The sequence below is a fragment of the Dioscorea cayenensis genome, chromosome 4 (assembly GCF_009730915.1).
Source record: "Dioscorea cayenensis subsp. rotundata cultivar TDr96_F1 chromosome 4, TDr96_F1_v2_PseudoChromosome.rev07_lg8_w22 25.fasta, whole genome shotgun sequence".
Lineage (NCBI taxonomy): Eukaryota > Viridiplantae > Streptophyta > Magnoliopsida > Dioscoreales > Dioscoreaceae > Dioscorea > Dioscorea cayenensis.
Window position 1 is genome coordinate 14659355 of NC_052474.1, and position 23610 is coordinate 14682964.

General features: G+C 41.7%; 1 protein-coding gene and 1 non-coding gene across 2 annotated transcripts; both read left to right on the forward strand.

Annotated features, from left to right (window-relative positions):
• Window positions 1-388: 388 nt before the first annotated feature.
• Window positions 389-1017, forward strand: LOC120258721. Its single transcript, XM_039266162.1, has 2 exons — window positions 389-524; window positions 653-1017. The coding sequence occupies exons 1-2, from the start codon at window positions 389-391 to the stop codon at window positions 1015-1017; spliced, it is 501 nt and encodes a 166-aa protein (XP_039122096.1).
• Window positions 1018-9743: 8726 nt separating this feature from the next.
• Window positions 9744-9850, forward strand: LOC120259679. Its single transcript, XR_005536236.1, has one exon. It is a non-coding gene; the product is annotated as a small nucleolar RNA R71 (small nucleolar RNA).
• Window positions 9851-23610: the final 13760 nt, after the last annotated feature.

Genomic DNA, 23610 nt, shown 5'->3' on the forward strand with positions numbered 1-23610 from the left:
GCCATCAGTCTTCCATGACACACAGAAATTCATTCGAGCATATGATAGATGTCAGCGGGTCGGCAACATTTCTCGCCGGGATGAGATGCCCCAAAATTGGAACCAAGCCTGTGAGGTTTTTGATGTGTGGGGAATTGATTTCATGGGACCCTTCCCGAGCTCCCATGGATACAAGTTCATTCTCGTGGCGATCGATTATGTGTCTAAATGGGTGGAAGCTCAAGCCTTGCAAACAAATGATGCGAGGGTGGTAGTGCAATTCTTAAAGAAATTATTTTCCAGGTTCGGCACACCACGTGCAATCATTAGCGACAGGGGCACTCATTTCTGTAACGCCCAATTTGCAAAAATTTTGAAGCGCTATGGAGTAACCCATAAAACGGAAACAATGTACCATCCTCAGACTAGTGGCCAAGTCGAAGTGTCCAACAGGGACCTAAAGCAAATTTGGAGAAAATTGTGTCTCAAAACTGAAGAGATTGGGCAGAACATCTACATGACGCACTTTGGGCCTACAGAACAGCGTACAAGACTCCTATTGGCATCACTCCATATAAAATAGTCTATGGGAAAGCTTGCCATCTACCTGTTGAGCTTGAGCATAAAGGTTATTGGGCTATTAAGTTTCTAAATTTCAATTCTTCTCTTGCAGGTTGCAAGAGAAAACTCCAACTGAATGAACTTGATGAGTGGCGTTCCAATGCATATGAGAGTTCGATGCTCTATAAAGAAAAAGTAAAAGAGTACCACGACAGACGCATGAAGCACCCTAAGCAATTTCACGAGGGAGATCAAGTCCTACTGTTCAACTCTCGGTTGAAATTATTTCCAGGGAAGCTAAGGTCACGTTGGTCGGGTCCGTACACGGTTACTCAAGTCTTCCCACATGGAGCGATTGAGATAACCAACCCGGAGAATGGCACTTTTAAGGTTAATGGGCAACGATTAAAATTTTACTTCGATAACAACGCTACAAATGAAATCGGGGGTGGTTTCAAGATTTTTGAGCCCCCATGAGGTAAGGAATGACGTACGTCAGGCTCGTGACGTTAAACAAGCGCTTCTGTTGAGGCAACCCAAGCGTTCGTTCGGGGGTGTTTGCTTGCATTTTTCGTATTTTAGTTCCTAGTTCATTTCAATTTTTTGTATTTCTTAGTCTTGTTTGTTTTTGAATAAGTTCATGCTCACGCACATGGCACTTTGTTCTCATCGTTTTAATTGTGGTGTATTTGTGCAACTTCTTGAGAAACTCATGTTTTTATGGCATTTTATGAGCTAGATCGTCGTTTTAGTCATTTCATTCATTTTTGGAGAAGTCTTCGATCCTGCTTTATCAATGTTTACATCATTTGAGGCAGGTTTTCAGCATTTTGGGTGGTCTTTAATGTCATACAGCCTTACTGGGCCGTATGGAGACCGTCTGAGGCAAACACCGAGCCAGATTTGGGCTCTGTGCCGTCTTAGACGGCTCCCTTAGATGGCCCTGTCCCTAGGCCGAGAGGGCCAAGAGGATCCAGACGGCCCCCATACAGGGCCGTATGGGGGCCGTCTAGGGCGGGCCGGCCCTCTTTCTCTCCCCTCTTATATCTCTCTCCTCTCTCTCTCCTTTCCACTCTCTCTTTTCCCTCAATTTTCCTCCAAGTTTCTCTCTTCATTCTCACTCAATTCTTGACCAAATCTCTTCATTTTTCCTCCTAAATCCTCTCCTTATCCATTTGAGATGTCGATCTAGTTGTTTTCCCAAAGTTTTAAGCTTGTTTTCTCAAGATTTCGTCGGTATGCTTTTTCTATGCCCTAGTTTTATCTTTCTCATTTCTTGGGCATTCTTGGAGATTTTGTGTGGCAGTTCTTTAGCATTTTGCTTGGTTTGAATGATGTGAATGTCATGGATGAATTTTCCTTCAAATTCATGTAAAAAATTTTTTGATGCCATGAATATTGGGGAGACTCTTGCCGCGTGAATAGTGACCATACGGCCCTCATACGGCCCTATGACCTCAAAAATTCGATTTTTCACTTGTTTTCTCTGTATCTAGCATTTTATTTTGATTTATCTTGATTTCCTATGAGCATGATCAAGGTTTATTTTCATTGTAGGGATGCCTAATACTAAAAGATGCGCCTCCAAACGCCCAAGAAGCACTGGACTTTCATCTACTCACGATGAACCCGTCTTCAAGTTGTCCCATCATCGAAAGAGATATGATCGATTGTAGATAAAGTGATAAGTGCTTGTGCAATATGAATGCGAAGCGTTCATTCCTTATGTTGAGCATTACTTTTCTTGAGTTTTTACACTAATATGTGTGTTTTTATGTTACTTTTATGCAGGTAGGGTTGTGAGGCCGAGTATGAAGGAAAGAAGCCAATGTGGATTACAATGCACCGATTTTGGAGGAAATCTTGCTAAGGTTCAAACGCGAAGACATAGGTCAATGTGAGATGCTAGAGTGTGTGCCAACCTCCTCGAATTCGAGTTTGGCACATCCTTTTGGAGGGGCACAAAGGCAGTCACACTCGAGCATTCCGACTTATGCACATAGAACAAGAGCTCCACCAACTTGCCTATCATTGAAGAAGCAAGTGATCCACGACGTGAATGTGTGCCCGTTTGCATTACTCCGATGAAAGTATGGATTCGGCAAGCTATTCAGGCCGGATACTATAGCAGAGCACTGTAGCAACACGGTAGCGAGTACTATAGGAGCACTGTTCATAGCCGGCCGAGAAAACAGGAGTTCAGAGGATCCACACAGGCGTGTGGAAATTATCCACGCCCATGTGGAAATTCTACACGGGTGCGTGAAGCATCCACGCCCATGTAATCGCCCGATTCCAGCCCTATTTAAAGCCGAATCAGCCCCGATTTTAATATTCTTTTCTCCATTCTTTCCCCAACTTGAGAGAGGGCTTCGGCTAGGATTTTGAGGGGTATTGGCTAGGTTTTGGAGAGGTTCTACGGCTCCGACATCGCGCATCATTTGAAAGATGGTTATTGGGAGAGTTTTCGTCGACACCGATCTGGCGAGGTGTATCCTAGGCCGGACAAAGGATCCTTTGCGACAAGTAGAGGACTCTCCACAAGACCATCGACATGACCATTGAGGGCGTTTCTTTATGGGTTCATTACTTTTACATTCTATTACTTTGATTGTATTTAGCTCCATGGAGAGCTAAACCCCTAGTGGGTAATTGGGTATTTGTGAACCCTAGGATGTATTCGTTTCTTTGAATCTCTTTATTATGCTTTCAAAAAATTAATGTTTATTGTGAGTTCCAATCTTGAATGCTTGATTGTATGAACATTTCCCCTAGAGTGACACTAGGGTTGAGAGTTCTCGTTGGTAACCTTGTGAGTGAGTGACACACCTTGAGCGTTAGACAAAGCAAGGTTGAAGAGGGTTGAGAGGGTTGAGAGGGTGAGTCGAGAGGTACAGGAGCGTCACCTTTCCCCTCTGACGTGATAGATTCTACCTCCGTTACTCGAGTTCTTTGCAGCCATAATAGAGTGAATGGTCTAAGGGATGAACTTCCGCTGGGGCTTAGTTGCGCGTGCAACGGAGTGAAGCATTGAGGTAATCTTAGTATCTAGGGCTCAATTGTGGTTTGATACCTTCCACCTGGACCAAAGGGTTAGGTCTATAATTAGGAAGAGATTTATCACTTGGAATCCCTAGAGCTCATTGCAACTCTATGCGAGTGCGAGGTGTTGAGATTGTTCGATTTCTCCTCCGGGAAATGTATAGAGTTAGGCATAGTTGACCTTAGATTTGGGACTATGTAATTAAGGATTTCCACGACTCACCATTGCATTGATTAGGAAGCATAATAGAGGGTTCTTGCACTTGAAATAATTATCCTATGCGGAGCATTATCCGGGTACCCCATCTTTATCGATTGCCTTACCCCCTTCTTTACTTTTGCTCTCTTACTTGTTGCTTTTATTGTTGAGAATTGAATCATTGTCACACTCATCATCATTGATCTTTCGCATAGCTAAGAATCGAATTAAGTATTTTTATTCTCTACTCCCTGTGGATTCGATACCCACTCACCTGGGATTATTACTTCGACAAGCCCATGCACTTGCGGGATATACGCAAGGGGACCTTGTCACAAAGCCATTTGGGACATTATGCTACCTTGATTGGGGACTTGTGGAGAACCTTGGTATTGCAAATCAAGTTAGGGATTGGTTATCACTCAATTGTTGGGACAAGCCTTTTGCCATAAACGAGCCAACCTTTCGCCAATTGACTTTGGAGGTTTTGAGTACATTTGAGGAACGACAAGATGGAGATTCCGTGTGGAATAGGAAAATTATCACCATCCGTTTTCAAGCTTTTGGAAGGAAGCGTACTATGCACTACTTGGATTTTGCCAAGTACTTGGGGATCTATGATGATGAGTTTATCAACTTCATGCACGGTAGAGCGTCTTAAGCTTGATTTCCCAAGTGGAGTGGGTAGAAGCAACTATTGGCCGACTTTGGCGGGTGATGATCAAACACGAAAGGCCTCGCGCATGATTGACCCGGCACACAGATTTCCCAAGTGGAGTGGGTAGAAGCAACTATGCGCTCTATCTCAGGGGAGTGCTCTCTGGGATGTTTGCAGCCCGCGATCTTCATCCTTGGTTCCATATCTTCAAGAATTAAAAATAAAATGATCAAATTGGCTCACAGGATTAGTGATGTAGAAATCCACACGGTCGTGTGGAAATTTCACACACCCGTGTGGATCGACGGGGCGTGAAAACCGCACGACCGCACACTGAAACTCCAAAAATATATCTTAGAATCATTTCTAAACTCTTTATAATAATCTAATAACCATCTAACTATAGAAACAAAGCAATATTTAACATTCTAATTGAATAAAATCAAATATGACAAAGAAAAGAGAGAATTAAGGGTTACCAATGAGATGAAGTTAAAAACTTTGAATTCGGCCAGAAAGCTCGAGTAAACCTCTCTAAATCAACGGTGCGAGGTCGTGAGAAAGGTTAGGAATGTTATCTGAGTAACTAGGAGTGTGAGAATGAAGAAGAACGAAAGGATTTTGATGAAAACCCACTACTCTTGTGTTTTTGTACATTGACACGGGCGTGTGGAAATTATACAAACCTGTGTGACTCCACAGGAGAGACACATAAGGGCAAAGGCACACCCATGTGTGCTCTCAGAATAACATTCAATGCTTATAAATGTAACCGCACGGGCGTGTGAAAATTACCCACACCCGTGTGCTCGATCCACAGGGGTAGACTTAAGCACCTGTGGCTTCTCTGTCCATCCGAGAAAAATCTCTATGTGTTTCACAAGCCCGTGCATGAATTCCACACGGGCATGGACCTTCATAAGACCACCTCACAGGGGCACTCGCATGCCCCTGTGTTTTCTCTAGATGGAAGAGAGCTCTTCTGCAGAGATCCACATGGACATGCAGAAATTACCCACCCGTGTGTTTGTCACAGGGTCATCCATAGGGGCGAGTCCACACCCCTGTCTCTTCTCAGGAAAAATCTCTAAGTCTTTACAGGATGACACATGCCCGTGTGGAAATTACCCGCGGGTGTGGTCCATCACAAGGTCATTCATAGGGGTGACTCCACTCCCCTGTGTCCACTCGCAATGAGCTAGCAGTAGAGACCCACGGCTATGTGGAAATTCCACACGGCCGTGTGTTTTCTCTAGATGCCTTAGAAAACTTTGCAAGCTCTGCAGAAAAATTTCTGAATATATAAATACACTCAGAGCCTGTCTTATCATACAAAATATACCAGGAAAAAACATGAAAAACTTGCTCAAACGAGAAAATCACAGCAATAACAACTAAAAATCACAGCAATAGCAACTAAAAATCAAGACACCAACACCTAAAGCCTTATTCATACAAATACTAAACTAAAAACTAGGAAAACATTAAAAACTTGGGTTGCTTCCGAAGAAGCACTTGTTTAACATCACTGATAAGTACTTGTGTGATAAGAATACGAAGTGTTCTTTCCTTATGTTGATCATTACTTTTAGTCAGTTTAAGTGCTAATACATGTGAATTGTGTTGATCATTACTTTTAGGGTTGTGTAGCTAAGTATTGAGAAAAGAAGCCAAAAGTTGATTATAAACGCATCATTTGGTGGAATCTTGGAAGGAAAAAAATGCGAAGACACAAGTGTGACTCCAAGATACGTGAATGTGTGCCAACCTCCATGAATTCAAGTCACTACAATGAGTTGGAGGGGCACAAAGACAGTCACATTTGCGTATACCGACTTATACATTGATAATAAGACCTCCGCAAATGAAGCTTTTGATTGAAGAAGACGTGCAATCTACGGCATAAACGTGTGTCCGTTTATGTTGCCTCGACGAAAAGTGTGGAATTGGTAGTGTTTTGACCTAATACTGTAGCAGATCACTGTAAGGAAACAATGTAACAAGCACTGTAGCAGTTACTGTTCAGAGCCGGCCGAAAAATGATTTCTAGAGAATCCACACAGGCATGTGTTAATTCTCCACGCCCGTGTGGAAATTCCACAAGCCGGTGGGAAAAATCCATAGGAGCGTGTGGATTCCCGATTCCGGCCCTATTTAAGCCGTGATTCAGCCTGATTTTTGAGATCTTCTTTCCCCCTTTTTTGGGGGAGCTTTCAACACCATACTCCACTTGGAAGAAGATTATTGGGGGAGCTTTCATCGGCACCGATCCAGTGAGGTGTGCCCTAGGCTAGACAAGGGGACTTTTGGAGAAGACTTGACTACTCCTCAAGACCATCAACATGACTACCGAGAGGGTTTTCTTATTGAACACTTGTTTTTGCTTTTGATTTCATTATTGATTGTATTGTACTCCATGGAGAGCTAAACCCCTAGTCGGTACTTGGATTTTGTAAACCATAGGATGTTATTGTTTCATTGATCTTTTATTATGTTTTCATTAATTGATGTTTCAATTGAGTTCCAATCTTGAATGCCTAATGAATTATTTCTCTCTTAGAGTGACACTAGGGTTGAGAGTCCATCTTGGTGACCGTTATAGATGAGTAACACACTACGAGGATTAGACATTGCTTGATTGGAGAGGGTTGAGAGGATAAGTCGAGAGGTAGTGGAGCGTCCCCTTTCCCCTCCAGTGTGATTTATACTACCTCTATTTCCTTGAGTTCTTTGTTCTCACAATAGAGTGAAGTTCTAGAGTATGAGCTCCGCTAGGGGTTTATTGTGCGAGCAACAGAGTGAATCGTTAAAGTGATTCTAGTATCTAGGGCTTAAATGTTACTAGGGGCCTTTTGCCTAGACCAAAGGGTTAGGTCTATACATAGGAAGAGGGCTTATCACTTGGATTCTCTAGAATTCGATGCAACTTTACACAGTGTGAGGTGTTGAGACTGAGCGATTTCTCCTCCGGGATATAGTGTAGAGTAAGTCACGGTTGACCTTAGATTTGGGACCGTATACTTAAGGATTTCCATGACTCATTGAGCATTGATTAGGAAGTATAATAGTTGTTCTTGCACTTTAATTATTAATCCTAGGGGAGCATTGTCCGAGTACCCCACTTCTATTGATTGCCTTACCTCTCATTTACTTATGCCTCTCATTCTTGTTTCTTTTATCTTTGTTCACATTATATTTCATTGATACTATCATTGTTCACTTTCACGTGGTTAAGTAGCAATTTAAGTATTTTTTTATTCCCTACTCTCTGTGGATACGATACCCCACTAACTTTGGATTTATTACTCGACAAACCCGTGCACTTACAGGTCACACGCGAGGGACGTTGCCAGTCACTTAGCTTGGTGTATCTTGTCTTACCTCACGGTGACTCATAGATGAAGGTTCCCCTCTTACCCATGACTTGGAAGCATGATGAACATATCCTTTTAAAGGTAGAGGGAGAGTTGTCGAGCTTGTTACCACTTAAGGGTTTGTCATCCTTGTTCCGTTCTTGCGTATCCCCAATAGCCTTGAGACGTTTCTTGTGGCGTCTCCTCACTCGCTTCATCTTCCGGAGCATCTTCTTCATGATCCCCGAAGTAAATGGTACCTTTTCCTCTAGACCAATCATCATCACCTCTTCTTTATCCATTTCTTGGTCTAGTAACCCCTTGTATGGTTCTGGATTCAAAATTTCTTGCACATATTCATCGATTAGTTCGTCAGTAGTGTCAAGAAATTAAAGAGTATCATTAAAGTCAAGAGAATGTCTCATGGCTTCGGTGAGGCGATATGTGAGCATGTCATTTCCAACCCTCAGTGTCAACTCCCCACCGTCGATGTCGATAAGTGCCTTGGAAGTGCGCAAGAGTGTCCTACCAAGTATCAAAGGAACATCTACATCCTCATTAACATCCAACACTATGAAGTCTGTAGGAAATATGTATTTGTCTACCTTGACAAGTATGTCTTTAATGATGCCCCTTGGATGTTTCACCATTCTGTCCACCAATTGGAACGTCATCCGAATGGGCCTAGGCTCTCCCAAGCCTAGTTTCTGAAAGAACGAGTATGGCATGACGTTGATACTAGCCCCCGAATCCGCCAATGCCATCTCTTCACCCAAATTGCCAATGTTACATGGAAACATAAAGCTTCCGGGGTCTTTCTTCTTGTTCGGCATATTCTTTTACAACACCGCCGAACAAGAGGCATCTAAGATTACCGATGCCCTCTCCCCCAACTTCCTCTTGTTGGTCAAAAAATCTTTCAAGAACTTGGCATACCGAGGCATTTGAGACAATGCCTCCACAAAAGGAATGTTGATGTGCAATTACTTGAATAGACCCAAGAACTTCTTGTATTTCTCATCATTTTGGTCATTCTTCAATCATGAAGGATACGAGATCCTTGGCTTATAAGTTAGGGGTGCTACCTCCTTTTCTTTGTTAGCTCTCTCCTTAACATCCACGACCTCAGGTTCTTCAACATTGGTCTTCTTACTTGGAAGCCTACCATCAACCTCATGACCATTTCTCAAAGTGATCGCCTTCACATGTTCTCTCAGATTAGTCTCGGTATTACTCGGCAAGCTTCCTTGTGGTCTCTCCGATATAGACTTCGCGATTTGCCCCACTTGATTTTCTAGATTGTGCAATGGAGTGGTATGGTTGCGAAGTGTAGCCTTAACCGATTGGAACCGTGTATTCGATGATTGCACAAATCTAGTCAAGGCTTTCTCTAAGTCAGTTATCTGGGTTTCCAAGCTTAAAACTCTATTCTCCATGTTCGGGACTTGTTGTTATTGGAAACCCAGTGGTCCTATATTCTTTTGCTGCCCTTGGTTGTTCCATGAGAAATTGGGGTGGTTCCTCCACTCTTGGTTGTAGGTGTTGCTATAAGGATTACTTTGTACCCTTCCCGAATTACCCACAAAGTCTACTTGTTCAGTCGAGGCAGAAGTAGCAATTGAAATAGGATAATCAGACGGCATATGTGACCCCTACAACCATAGCATCTCATGATCATGGCCACCCTTGGTGAAGTCAATGTATCCAATTTCTTGCTCAATACCTCTGCTTAGACTACTAAGGACGTAACCGCATCAGTTTCATGTACTCCGACCACTTTCTTCTTTTCCCTTGGATTCCATTGGTATCTTCATGGCCATTTCCTCTACCAACTATCGGGATTTTTCAAGGGGTCTTGTTCCACAATGTACCTCATGCGGCGGCATCTAGAACTTGTCTTGTACTTGGATTCAACCCATTGTAAAATGTCTAAATGATCATCCATTCCCGGAAACCATGCTGTGGACACTTCCGCAAGAGGTCCTTGAATCGCTCCCATGTTCCAAACAAGGATTCAAGCTCCATCTGAACTTACGATGATATTTCATTATGAAGCTTCACCGATTTCCCCGGAGGGAAGTATCTAGCAAGAAAAGCTTTGACCATTTCATTGCATGTCGTGATGGATTCTCATGATAAAGAATATAGCCACTGCTTTCTCTTCCTTTTAGAGAGGATGGGAAAGCCCTCAATCTTATAGCATCATTTGTAACACCGTTAATCTTCAGCATGTCACAAACTTCCATGAAGTTTTTAATATGGTTGTCTGGATCCTCATCGGCCAAACCATTGAACTACACTGACTAGTGTATCATTTGGATGAATGCTGCCATTAGCTCAAAGTTCGGAGCTGTAATTAGGGGCCCCACAATGCTAGATTGTGTCCCCAATACTGACGGTCTAGCATAATCCGAACGTGTTTTCTGTTGTTCATTATGTTCTGCCATGTTATCAAACCCTTCAACTTCCACTTCAGCTAGATTCGACAGTTCTTGCACAAGTTCTTTACCTTTTTTTCTGAGTGTATGATCAAGTTCAGGATCACCTTTAATTAATATCGAAGGGTTCACTCGGGTCAAAACCTGGACCTGCAACAAAATAAAGAAAAAAAATTAGAACGATGATAGAATAAGACGATTTGAAGTAGAATGAATGATGAATGGCTAAGATAACAAAGTGCAAAGTATCTCTAAAGGCCTACTCCTTGGCAACGGCACCAAAAAACTTGACAATGCCTCTTGCGTGTGACCCACAAGTGCACAGGTTTGTCAAAGTAATAAATCCCAAGTGAGTGGGGTATCATATCCACACGGAGTAGGGAATAAAAAATACTAAAATTGCTACTTAACCAAGTGAAGATGAGTAATGATTGTGTTGATAAAGTGTAATGTAAACATAAACAAAAGAAACAATAATGAGAAGCCCAACTAAGTGAGAGGAAATGCAATCGATATAAGTGGGGTACTCGGACAATGCTCCCTTAGGATTAAAGTTTCAAGTGTAAGACCTACTATTATGCTTCCTAACTAATGCTTAATGAGTCATGGAAATCCTAAACCACACGGTTCCAAACCTAAGGTCAAATGTGACTAACTCTACACTATATCCCGGCAGAGAAATCACTCAGTCTCAATAACTCACACTGTGCAAAGTTGCATGGAGTCCTAGAGATTCCAAGTGATAAATACTATTCCTATGTGTAAATCTAATCTTTTGGTCAAGGCGGAAGACCCCTAGTCACAATTAAGCCCATGATACTAAAGTCACTTCAATACTTCACTCTGTTGCTCGCGCCACTAAGCCCCAGCGGAGTTCATCCTTTAGTTCTTCACTCTATTGTAACCACAAAGAACTATAGGAATTGGATGTAGGATAACTAACACCAAAGCGGAAAGTGGATGCTCCGCTACCTCTTGACTCACTCTCTCAACCCTCTCCAATCTAGCTTTGTCTAACCCTCATGGCGTGTTACCCATCAACAATGGTTATCAATATGAACTCTCAACCCTAGTGTCACTCTTAGGGAGAAATCATTTAACAAGCATTCAAGATTGAAACTCAATTAAAAACATCAATTAAGGAAGGCATAATAAAAGGTCAAAGAACCATTAATATCCTTGGGTATATAAAATTCAAGTACCCACTAGGGGGTTTAGCTTTCCATGGAGCAAGATATAATCAATAATGAAATCGAAAGTAAAAACAAATAATCCATAGGAAAACCCCCTCAGTAGTCATGTTGATGGTCTTGTGGAGTAGCCTTGTCTTCTCCAAAGGTCCCCTTGTCTAGCCTAGGGCACACTTCACCGAATCGATGCCGACGAAAGCTCCCCCAATAACCTTCTTCCAAGTGAAGCTTGGTGTTGAATCCGTACAACTACTCGAAAGACTTGCCAAAGCCTCTCAAAACCCTAGCTAATGGCCTCTCAAAAGATGAAGAAAAGTTGAAGAGAAGGGTGAAAGATTTCTCCCAAAATCAGGCTGAACCGTGGCTTAAATAGGGCTGGGATCGGGCATCCACATGCCCCTGTCGATTTTTCACATGGGCCTGTGGAATTTCCACACGGGCATGGGGAAGTTCCACACACCTGTGTGGATTCTCTTCAAACCTTATTTTTCATCTTGATGTGAACAGTAACCTACTACATTGATTTGCAACATTGATTTTGCTATAGTACTCCACCAAAACACTCCCAATTCCACACTTTTCATCAAGGCAGCATAAACGAGCACACATTTATGCCATAGATTACAACTTTTCTTCAATCAAAGGCCTCATTGGTGAAGATCTTGCTATCAATGCATAAGTCAGGATACGCAAATGTGACGGCCTTCTTACCCCTCTAATTCATTGTAATGACTTGAATACATGGAGGTTGGCACACATTCACGTATCTTAGAGCCCGACGTGTGTCTTCGCATTTGTTCCTTCCAAGATTCCACCAAATAGTGTGTTCACGATCTACTTTTGGCTTCCTTTCTTAATACTTAGCTTCACAATCCTACATGCACAAAAAAACACAAATACACATGTATTAGTGCTTAAACCTGATAAAAGTCATACTCATTGTAAGGAAAGAACACTTCGCATTCTTAACACACAAGCACTTATCAGTATTTTTATTACTTTGACAACCCGTGCACTTGCGGTACACACACAAAAAGGTGTGTCAATGCTATTGGTGTGATTTCCTTGTGCATTATTTTTGTTTGTGTGCGCTTAATTGTGATTGGCAATGTTTTTTGTCATTTGATCGTGTTTTTCATTATTCTCTAGTCAATTTTTTATAGTATAAGCAGGTTCTTTGTTTGTATGAGTGTGTAGAAATTTTCTGCAGAGTCTATAATTTTTCTAAGTCATTTTAGAGAAGACACATGGACTTGTGGAATTTCCACACATGCGTGTATTTTCATTCAGAGCTCATGCAGAGAGGACACAGGGGCATATGTCTGCCCTTGTGAAAAACCTTGAGGGATTGCATTAGAGTTTTCTAGCCGATTTCAAGGTATTCATTCCCATCTCATCGGTAAATACTCTTCCTCTTTCTCTTTTCCAAATCATGATTTATTTCGATTAAACTGGTAATTGCTACTTCATTTTCATGTGTGATTGTTTGGTGCATGCATTAGAGAAGGTTTTAAGTGGAATTTGTATGTATTTTTGTGGTTTTCGCATAATGGCCGTGCGGCTTTCACCGCCATGGATCCATACGACCGTGTGGAATTTCCACACGGGCGTTTGGATTTCTGTAGTATTGAATGTTTGAGTTTATTTTATCAATTTCTTTTCAATTCTTGCTTGTATGGCCCCTAGATCAATGAAGCAAGCTAGTAAGCATCCACACGAGTCTTCTCTCGAGCAAGAGTTGTTAGAGTTTGCTATTCTAGTGAGGGGACGAGATAGCTCACAGGATAGAGGAGTTTCTCTCTGTGGGTAGCTGGAGGAGATTGTTTTCCATTCGCGGGCCGGCCATCTATATGTTGACGCTGGAGGTATTAGCGTTATTCGAGTTTGACTAATGGTATTCTAGATTCGACTGCATTGACGCCATACAGTTCTGAGTATTTGGACACCATTATAGTATGAGCATCAAACACTTTTCAGTCCGACTTGGATTATAAGATGAGGCTTTTACTAACACTAAGGAGTATGATCGATTACTGACTGACTATCATGGTAGTTTAACTCCTCAGAGGGTATACAGGACCTTGTGTGGTCATGGTTAGTATGAGCCGGGAGTGTCGAAGGCTACATGCCTGTCCTAACCATGCAGCAGATACATTCACACCATTTTGAGTAGATCAGGAAATGGACGTGGTGACAATACAGGTGTTTTGAGTCGGTAATGGCCACTTTATCTGTACTCGATGATGCAGAGTGAGCCGATTCACCAAGGACACATTTTAACAGAGTATTTGAGGTACCAAGGCAAGTATGCCAGAGTCGGCATCCTTTTCTCCGGTCCCTACATTCCGAGACTTATCATGGGGATGGGTCTATTGGAAGCCATTTGAGGGGCCGAGAAGATTATAGTACTGTCTCCGCTCAGAATAGAGACCATGCGTTTGATGAGTATGGTGAGAAGATACAGGCCATGGGTTTATGTGATGATTATGCCCCCACTAGATCCAGTCGAGGCCGAGGGAAAGGAAGCAGAGGGATCCCAGCCTACACTTGAGCCTCAGTAGGAGCCAATGGAGATAGAGGCATCTTCCACAGCACAGGAGCCCCCTCTAGTGCATATATTTTCTTCCACTTGAGCCCATGATCGCTTTGAGAGGCTCAAGAGTGCTGTGGGAGCATTACAGGCAGACTTGGTAGAGGTTCGCGCTAAACAGGTCACGAATCAAACTGAGGTTATGGCGTGTCTCAACATCTTACAGCAGATCCTCGAGCAAAATGTGACATCTCCCATTGTGATGAGACCGAGGACTCCTCCGGCATCACCAGCACCAGCATCTTCACCAACACCACCTACTTTAACAACAGTAGCAGAGCATATAGCAGTAGACACCGACACTTGAGGCATCTATTTTTTTTACTTGTTTTTGTATTTCATTTTTGCATTATCTTTATGGACTTGTATTAATCAGAAAGGATCCTACTTCTAAGTTTATCTTTTTATTTTCGATCGTCTTGAGTTGTATTTCATTTTCATATGTAGGGGAGTATTGTTTCAATTGCCCACCTCCACATATGTTTTTCATTAATTTATATTTTATTGTGCTTTCATGCGTACATTGAGGGCAATATATATCTTATGTGTTGGGGGGAGGGGAGGGTGGAGTTCACATTACACATGTTCTATACTTATGCGTTGATTGTGCATGCTCATGTAGCCAATGGCGGTTCACCTTAGTTGTAATGGTTCTATTCTTAAGTTTAGGAGAATGTTTAACATTGAATGTTCTTATGCTCTAGTTTCTACTTGAATTTTTAGGAATTAGTGCCCGATTGACATTTGTTCCACTACTCGCACATTAAACCTTGTAGAAACTCAAGTTTGATGTTTAAGGAACTAGTTTAGTTGTTTTCTTTTTAATTTCTTCAGGGAAAAAATTATTGATTGAAAAGAAAAAAAGAAAAAGTGAAAATTGTTTTGTTTCCCCAGCGGGGATGGAAAAAGCTACCACCTATGAAATATGAAGCTACTCTCATAAGCCGGATACTAGTTCTGCCCTAATCAAAGAAATAGCTATCTCATGGGATGAGTTAAAGCTATCACTACGGTGAGCTACAACCTCGAAAGTGTGAAATCCTCCTTCGCGGCCACTTAGGAAAGGGCTACCTTAGAGGATGTGTGAAGCTACTACCTTTTCCTTTCTTTTTGTACATAAATAAGTCCCTTGTACTTAGAACTTTGAGGAGTACATGTTGGGTTGACTTGAGTAAGTTTACACACACTTACACGATATTGGGTTTGTTGTCCTTTTCGATTCGAGTTTTTAGCTAGAGCATTGATTTTTCTTATTCACTATTTAAATTTTCCCTTACTTGTACAATGCTTCCCTTGCATGCTTCTGGTGAACCTAAGACCAAGCACTTTCAATTTTTTCTTCTTCTATACTTTAATGTGTTATTTTTGCTTGAGGACTAGCAAAAGCTTAAGTGTGGGGGAGTTTTATAAGTGCTTGTGTATTAGTAATATAAAGTATTTTTTTCTTACATTGAGCATTACTTTTCTCAGATTTTATCGCTTATACATGTGTATTTGTGTTTTTTTGTGCATATAGGGTTATGGAGACAATAGTGGAAGAAAGGAGCCAAAAGCAGATTGTGGATGCACTTTGTTGATAGAATCTTGGCATTAACAGATGCGAAGACACAAGTTGTGCTCAAAGCCATGTGATTGTGTACCAACCTACATAGTTCTCACACAAATACATGGTTCGGAGAAGCACAAAGGCAGTCACATTCGTGTATTCCAACTTGTGCAACACTAGCAAGACCTTCATCAATATGATGTTTATTGAAGACGCAACACGATCTACCATATGGGTGTGTGCCTGTTCATGTGGCTTAGATGAAAAGTGTGGATTCGGGAGTATAGTGGTGGAGATCTGTGTAGCGACTCCATGTTCTGATCGCACAAAAATCGGGTTTCTTGGAGATTTACATGGGCGTGCGGAAATTCCGCATGCCCATGTGGATGCCCGATTCCAACCCTATTTAAGTCATGATTTTAGCCATTTTGAGAGATTTTTTGCCCATCTTTTCCCCATCTTTGGAGGCATTCGTGGTTATAGTTTGGAGAGGCTTTCTCAAGGGTTTTAGAGTGGTTCTATGGCCTTCAACATCACATTCCTTCAGAAGATAGTTATTGGGGGAGCTTTCGTCAGCATCGATTTGGCAAGGTGTGCCCTAGGGTTGATGAGGAAACCCTTGGAGAAGATGAGGCTACTCCACAAGACCATCTATACAGGCTACAAGGGGGTTTTACTTATGGATAGCATGCTTTTACATTTGATTTTATTATTGATTGTATCTTGCTCCATGGAGAGCTAAACCCCAAATGGGCACTTGGACTTGTAAACCCTAGGATGATTTTGTTTCATTGATCTTTTATTATGTTTTTTTAATTGATGTTTTAATTGAGTTCTAATCTTGAATGCTTTCTGAAGTGATTTTCCCTTAGAGTGACACTAGGGTTGAGAATCCATCTTTGTAATACTTGTGGATGAGTGACACATCATAAGGGTTAGACAAAAGCTAGATTGGAGAGGGTTTAGACGGTGAGTCGAGAGGTAGTAGAACGTTCCCTTTTCCTTCTGATGTGATTTATCCTATCTCTGTGTTCTAAGAGTTCTTTGTGGTCACAATAGAGTGAAGTGCTTTGAGAGGAACTCTGCTGGGGCTTAGTTGCGCAAGCGACAGAGTGAAGAATTGCAGTAATCCTTAGTTATGTGCCTTAATTGAGACTAGGGGTCTTTCGTGTGTACCAAAAGATTAGGTCTAGATAAGGTAATAGGGTTTATCACTTGGAGTCCCTAGAGCTTTAAGCTATCATACGCAGTGTGATGTGTTTAGATTTAGCGATTTCTTCTCCGGGGCATAGTGTAGGGTTAGTCACGGTTGACCTTAGGTTTGGGACCGTGTCTTTAATGATTTCCACAACTCATTAGACATTATTTGGGAGACATAATGATTGGTCTTGCGCTTGAAGTAATAATTCTAGGTTGAGCAATGTCCGAGTGCCCCACTTTCAATCAATTGCCTTTCCTTTCATTTTATTGCATCTCTCTTTCTTGTTTTCTTTATTTCTTTTTCACATTCATATTGTTTACACCACCTTAGAATCATCGTCATTCTAGTTAAATAACAATTATAGTGTTTCTGAATACTATTCCTTATGAATACGACTACCCACTCACTAGTGTAATTATTACTTTGACAACCCGTGCACTTGCAGTACACACACAAGGGGTGTGTCAATGATCTTCCTTATCGAGCAACGTATGCTCAACCCCACTTATCTTATGCCTCTAACTCCTCCTTTATCCCATTATAGTGTTTGATGAAGCCTGATATTGGCCCTCTTCAGAGTCCTCCCGGTGGAGAATTGAATCCCTGAACAAAGATGAAGGCAAACCATAAAATCTGGAGTTAAAAAGGGTTGTCTTCGAGCTCGACACGGTCTAAGCACGATCGTGCTTCAACCATGTTTCCATGGACTGCCTTTGAGTGAATCAGCTAAGTGCTCACCTGAGATTTTAAGTGGGAGGAAGCGTGGTCGTGCTTGGCGCGTGTTTCCATGAACATGATCTTGCTAGGAGCCTCCAGCACATGCTTCCTCCGTTGAGAAGAATAAAAATTCTAGCCTAAGATATTAAGGGGAAGGGACATGATCGTGCTTTAACCATGTTCATCTTGGTTTCACACCCTTGCAAGCTTCTTCACTTGATTAGCACCAGAGTGGAAGATTCAGGGGGACGGAGCACGACCGTGCTATACCCGTGCTGAGCTTGAACACTTAGCAATTTTTTCATTTTCTCTTATTTTTGGAATGGATTCACTCCTAATTGAATCAAGCTCCTCAATTCCTACATCATCAACAAACATACTAATAATAGCACGGAATGTATACAAAGATGTGCTAAAAGGCACGAAAAAGTATAAATTGACGGTAAGGAAATATGATATGAATTGCAATCATCAAATACCACCACACTTGAATCATTGCTTGTCCTTAAGCAATCTCACATCACTCAATGAAAGGAGAGACGAGTGCAACACCTTTGATCTTAGGAAAACCTTGGACTTCTTAAACAAAGGGAAAGATTAAACAAAGGGAAAGAAACAAGGGTTAGGAACAATAATGATACTCAATGAATGGCCACACTCTTACTTCTAAGGACATGTGTGTGTGCAAACCCTAACTCGAGTGCCTCACAGTTTTTAGGCTCCAATCCAACAAAATAAAACCTAAAACTGTCTATTCACAATTGGCAGTAGCTTCATACACCCTAGAAGTGACCTTCCCTCCTGGTAGGTTATGAATTGAACACTTGTAATGCCCAAAATTTGACTACTCAAGAGTAGATTTCACTCTTCTAGGGTGATAGCTCTTTCTACCATCTTTAACAAAGTATTTGCAAATAATAGGTAGGGAATCCCACATGGGATGTAAGTTTCCATTTTTTTAATGATGACATGTGGCTCCACACTTAGGGTTGAGTGATAAACTTGACCCTTCAAAGTAAGAGCGAGACTACAATATGGATCTCAAATAGTTAACTAACACACAAGTGTTTCCTTAGGGTTAAGAAGCTCAACACGTAATCGATTATAGACCATCATCGGCTAAACACTCATCTCTAGCAAACCAAGCATGCAACCCTCCTCCATACTTGAATGATACATTGTCCTCGATGTAAGATGATGAACATGAGAAACAAACTTGAGACAACATAAGATGAAGGGGGTATAAAGAACTTTACAGAACACGGAGAGTGATGTTGCCTCTCTCAACGTGTGTGCTATTCAACTCCAAGCCTCCACACAATCCCTAAAAGTAATGGAGGACACAAGTAAAGCTCCCAAAATATGAAAATGTATAAAATATATGGAAAACTAAAAAGAAACTACAATTACAGAAATAATAAGCTTTTAAATAGGAATAAATCCTAAAAATAGAGCCGAGGGCTTACCGGAACAAAAGAGCAAAACAATGATTAAGGGTAATCAAGATCCAGTAAGAAACAAGACAAACTTTACGGAAATGAAAAATCGAACAAAAGGAGAGGAACGGCCGACAAATGGAATGAAGAGGCTTAACCAGTGGCTAGACTTTAAAGAGGAATGGTAAAAGTTGAATAGTCATGATTGAGCACGCCCAAGACACGTGCGTTCTCAGGATGCCAGGCTTAGGGTTTGAATCCAAGACAAGAATGATCATGTGGAAAGCGTGCCCTTCCCCCTAATTCTCTCAAGAAAACATCTAAAAACCTCAAAGGGGGAAGGCACCACCATGCCAAGTATATGATGCCCGTGCTTACCCCCCTGGGATACTCATGCGCACAGCACGAGCCACTCCTTGAAGATCTCAGGAAAGCGACATGAGCCAACGAAGGGGGGAGTACGAGCGTACATAGATCATACTCATCGTATTGAGGCTCATAACATGCTCATGTTCGGCCTGTCCTCACCTTGAAACCAGCAAAAACATGAAACTAGTGAGAATAAGTGGGATAAGCAGGGGCGTGCTCTGCCCGTGTTTGCCTTGAAAAAGATGCAAAATCAACTAGCAAAAATACCATGCCATAGCAAAATGGAAATACAAAAAGAGAGTCCATGATAAAGATAAACCGCAATGAAGGTGGTGATAAAGAAAATAAAAAAAAAGACAAATGACAATGGAAGAAAATGTGAACAACAAAAAAATCCACACAATAACTTGGGTTGCCTCCCAAGAAGCTCTTGTTTAATTTCACTAGCTTGACGTACCTATTGAGCGCTCAGGGAGGCTCATGACATTGAGGCCTCACGTCACAACCTGGGGTACAAAAGCAAGAATATGGTAGGAATCAATTAATTAAATTGGTCTGACCAAAAGACAACATATTTGAATGAATAGGAGTAGAAAGTAAGTTGGGTGGCTTCTTTTTCTTGTTAACCACTTTCTTCCATCGACGAGTTGCTTGGGAGACTTTCTTCATCGGTGGATTAGGGAGTATGGTTGTTTCCACATCAAGAAATTATAAGTCCACCACTCCCACTTCAATAACCTTATCATGAAGAGGGTTGTTGACAATGGCCCTTGCGTGTGACCTGCAAGTGCACGGGTTTGTCGAGTAACAAATCACAGGTGAGTAGGGTATCGTATCCACAGGGAGTAGGGTGTAAAAATACTTAAATTGCTACTTAACCACATGAAAGTGAACAATGATAGTGTCGATAAAATGTAATGTGAACAAATATAAAAGAAACAAGAATGAGAGGAGCAAGTAAGTGAGAGGTAAGGCAATCGATAGAAGTAGGGTACTCGGGCAATGGTCCCCCTAGAATTAATGTTTCAAGTACAAGACCCACTATTATACTTCCTAATCAATGCTCATTGAGTTATGGAAATCCTTAAGCACACGGTCCCAAATCTAAGGTCAACCATAACTAACTCTACACTATATCCTAGTGGAGAAATCGCTCTGTCTCAACACCTCACACTCTGTAAAGTTGCATGGAGTTCTAGGGAATCCAAGTGATAAATTCTCTTCCTATGTATAGACCAAACACTTTGGTCCAAGCAAAAGGCCCCTAGTCACATTTAAGCCTCAGACACTAGAGTCATTTCAATGCTTTACTCTGTTGCTCGCACAACTAAGCCTCAGTGGAGTTCATCCTTGTTAAGTGCTTGTGTGATAAGAATGCGAAGTGTTCTTTCCTTATGATGAGCATTACTTTTATCAAGTTTTAGCGCTAATACTTGTGTATTTATGTTACTTTCATGCATATAGGGTTGTGAAGCCGAATGTTAAAGAAAGAAGCCATTGTAGATCGTGAATGCACTATTTGGAGGAAATCTTGAGAAGGGTCAAACGCGAAGACATAAGTCGGGTTCAAGATGCAAGAATCTGTGATAACCTCCGTGTATTTAAGCTAGCACAATGGTTTGGAGAGGCACAAAGGCAGTCACATTCGAATATCCCGGCTTATGCATTGATAGAAAGATCTTCAGTAATGAGGTCGGTTATTGAAAAAAAAGCAAAGTGATCTACGATACCAACGTCTGGGTGTTGACATTACCTCGATGAAAACATGGATTAGGGAGTGTTTTGAACTGGTACTGTAGTAGGTAATGTTCACAACCGGTTGAAAAGAGAATTCCAGAGAATCAACAGGGGCGTGTGGAAATTATCCACGACCGTGCGGAAATTCCACAGGCCCATGTGGCAAATCCACAGAGGCATGTGGATGCCCGATTCCAGCACTATTTAAGCCACGATTCAGCCTTGATTTCAGCATTCTTTTCTCTATTCTTCCCAAACTTGAGAGGAGGCTAAGGCTAGGGTTTTGAGAGGTATTGGCAGGGTTTTAGAGAGGTTTTCAGCTTTGACATCACGCTCCCCTTGGAAGAAGGTTATTGGGAGAGGTTTCGTCGGCACCGATCAACGAACTGTGTCCTAAACTGGACAAAGGGACCTTTGGAGGAGACGAGTCTTCTCCACAAGACCATTGTCATGACTATCAAGGGGATTTTCTATGGATTACTTATTTTTACATTCGATTTCATTACTGATTGTAACTAGCCACAGGGAGAGCTAAACTCACTAGTGGGTACTTGGATTTGTGAACCATAAGATGTATTTGTTTCATTAAACCTTCTATTATGCCTTCACTAATTGATGTTTTATTTGATTTCCAATCTTGAATGCTTAATTGATTGAATCTCCCTTAGAGTGACACTAGAGTTGAGAGTTCATATTGGTAACCCTTGTGAGTGAGTGACACACCACGAGGGTTAGACAAAGCTAGTTTGGAGAGGGTCGAGAGGGTGAGTCGAGAGGTAGTCAAGAGACAAAGCTACCTCCATTTCCTTGATCTCTTTGCGGTCATAGTATAGTAAATGGGCTAAGGGATGATCTTCTGCTGGGGCTTAGTTGCACAGGCAACGGAGTGAAGCGTTGAAGTGATTTTAGCACCTAGGGCTTAATTGTGACTAGGGACCTCTCACCTGGACCAAAGGGTTTTGTCTATTTCTAGGAACAGGGTTTATCACTTGGAATCCCTATAACTCCATGCGATTCTATCAGAGTGCGAGGTGTTGAGATTGTTCGATTTCCTCTCCAGGACATGGTACAGAGTTAGGCATGGTGGACCTTAGATTCTGGACCGTGTATTGAAGGATTTCCATGACTCATTAATGCATTAGTTTGGAGTTATAATAGTCAGTTTTACACTTGAAATGATTGTCCTAGGCAGAACAATATCCGAGTACCCCATTTATATCAATTGCCTTATCTCTCACTTACTTGTGCTTTTCTCTCTTGTTTCTTTTATTCTTGATCACATTTCATCTTGTCAACATAAACATTATTCATCTTCACTTTGTTAAGAAACAATTTAAGTATTTTTACTCCCTACTATTTGTTAAGAAACAATTTAAGTATTTTATTATTCGACAAACCTGTACACTTGCGGGACATACACAAGGGGTATTGTAAATCCTCTAGAACTTCATTATATTGTGACCACAAAGAACTCAAGGAAATGGAGGTAGGATAAATCACACTAGAGGTGAAAGGGGACGCTCCACTACCTCTCGACTCACCCTGTCAACCCTCTCCAATCAAGCAATGTCTAACCCTCGTAGTGTGTCACTCATCTACAACAGTTACCAAGATGGACTCTCAATGCTAGTGTCACTCTAAGGGAGAAATCATTCAACAAACATTCAAGATTGGAACTCAATTGAATCATTAATTAAGGAAAGCATAATAAAAGATTAATGAAATGATAACATCCCAAGGTTCACAAAATCCAAGTACCCACTAGGGAGTTTAGCTTTCTATGGAGCATAATATAATCAATAATGAAATCGAAAGTAAAAACAAGTGTTCCATAAGAAAACCCCCTCGGTAGTCATGTCAATGGTCTTGTGGAGTAGCCAAATCTTCTCCGAAGGTCCCCTTGTCCGGCCTAGGACATACCTCACCGGTTTGGTGCCGACGAAAGCTTCCAAAATAACCTTCTTCTAAGTGGAGCGCGGTATTGAACCCTTAGAAGAATCCCAAAGATGTGCCAAAAGCCTCTCTAAACCCTAGCCGACGACCTCTCGAAAGATGGATAAAAGTTGGAGAAAAGGGGAAAAGAAGATTCCAAAAATCCAGTTGAATCGTGGCTTAAATAGGGCTAGAATTGGGAATCCACACGCCCTTATGGATTTTTCCGACGGGTTTGTGGAATTTCCACACGGGCTTGTGGAATTTCCACATGGGCATGGGGAATTTCCACACGCCCGTGTGGATTCTCTGGAAATTCTGTTTTCGTCCGGCTGTGAACATTAACTGCTACAGTACCTGTTACGTTGCTTTCGCTACAGTAACCTGCTACAGCACTCGGCCAAAACACTCCCACTTCCACACTTTTCATCGAGGCAACATAAACGGGCATATGTTTATGCCGTAGATCGGACGTCTTCTTCAATCAAAAGCTTCATTACCGAAGGTCTTGTTATGAATGCACAAGTCAGGATATGCAAATGTGACTGCCTTTGTGCCCCTCCAACTCATTGTAGTGACATAAATTCATGGAGGTTTGCACACATTCATGTATCTTGGAGTCCCACTTGTGTCTTCGCATTTGTTCCTTCCAAGATTCCACC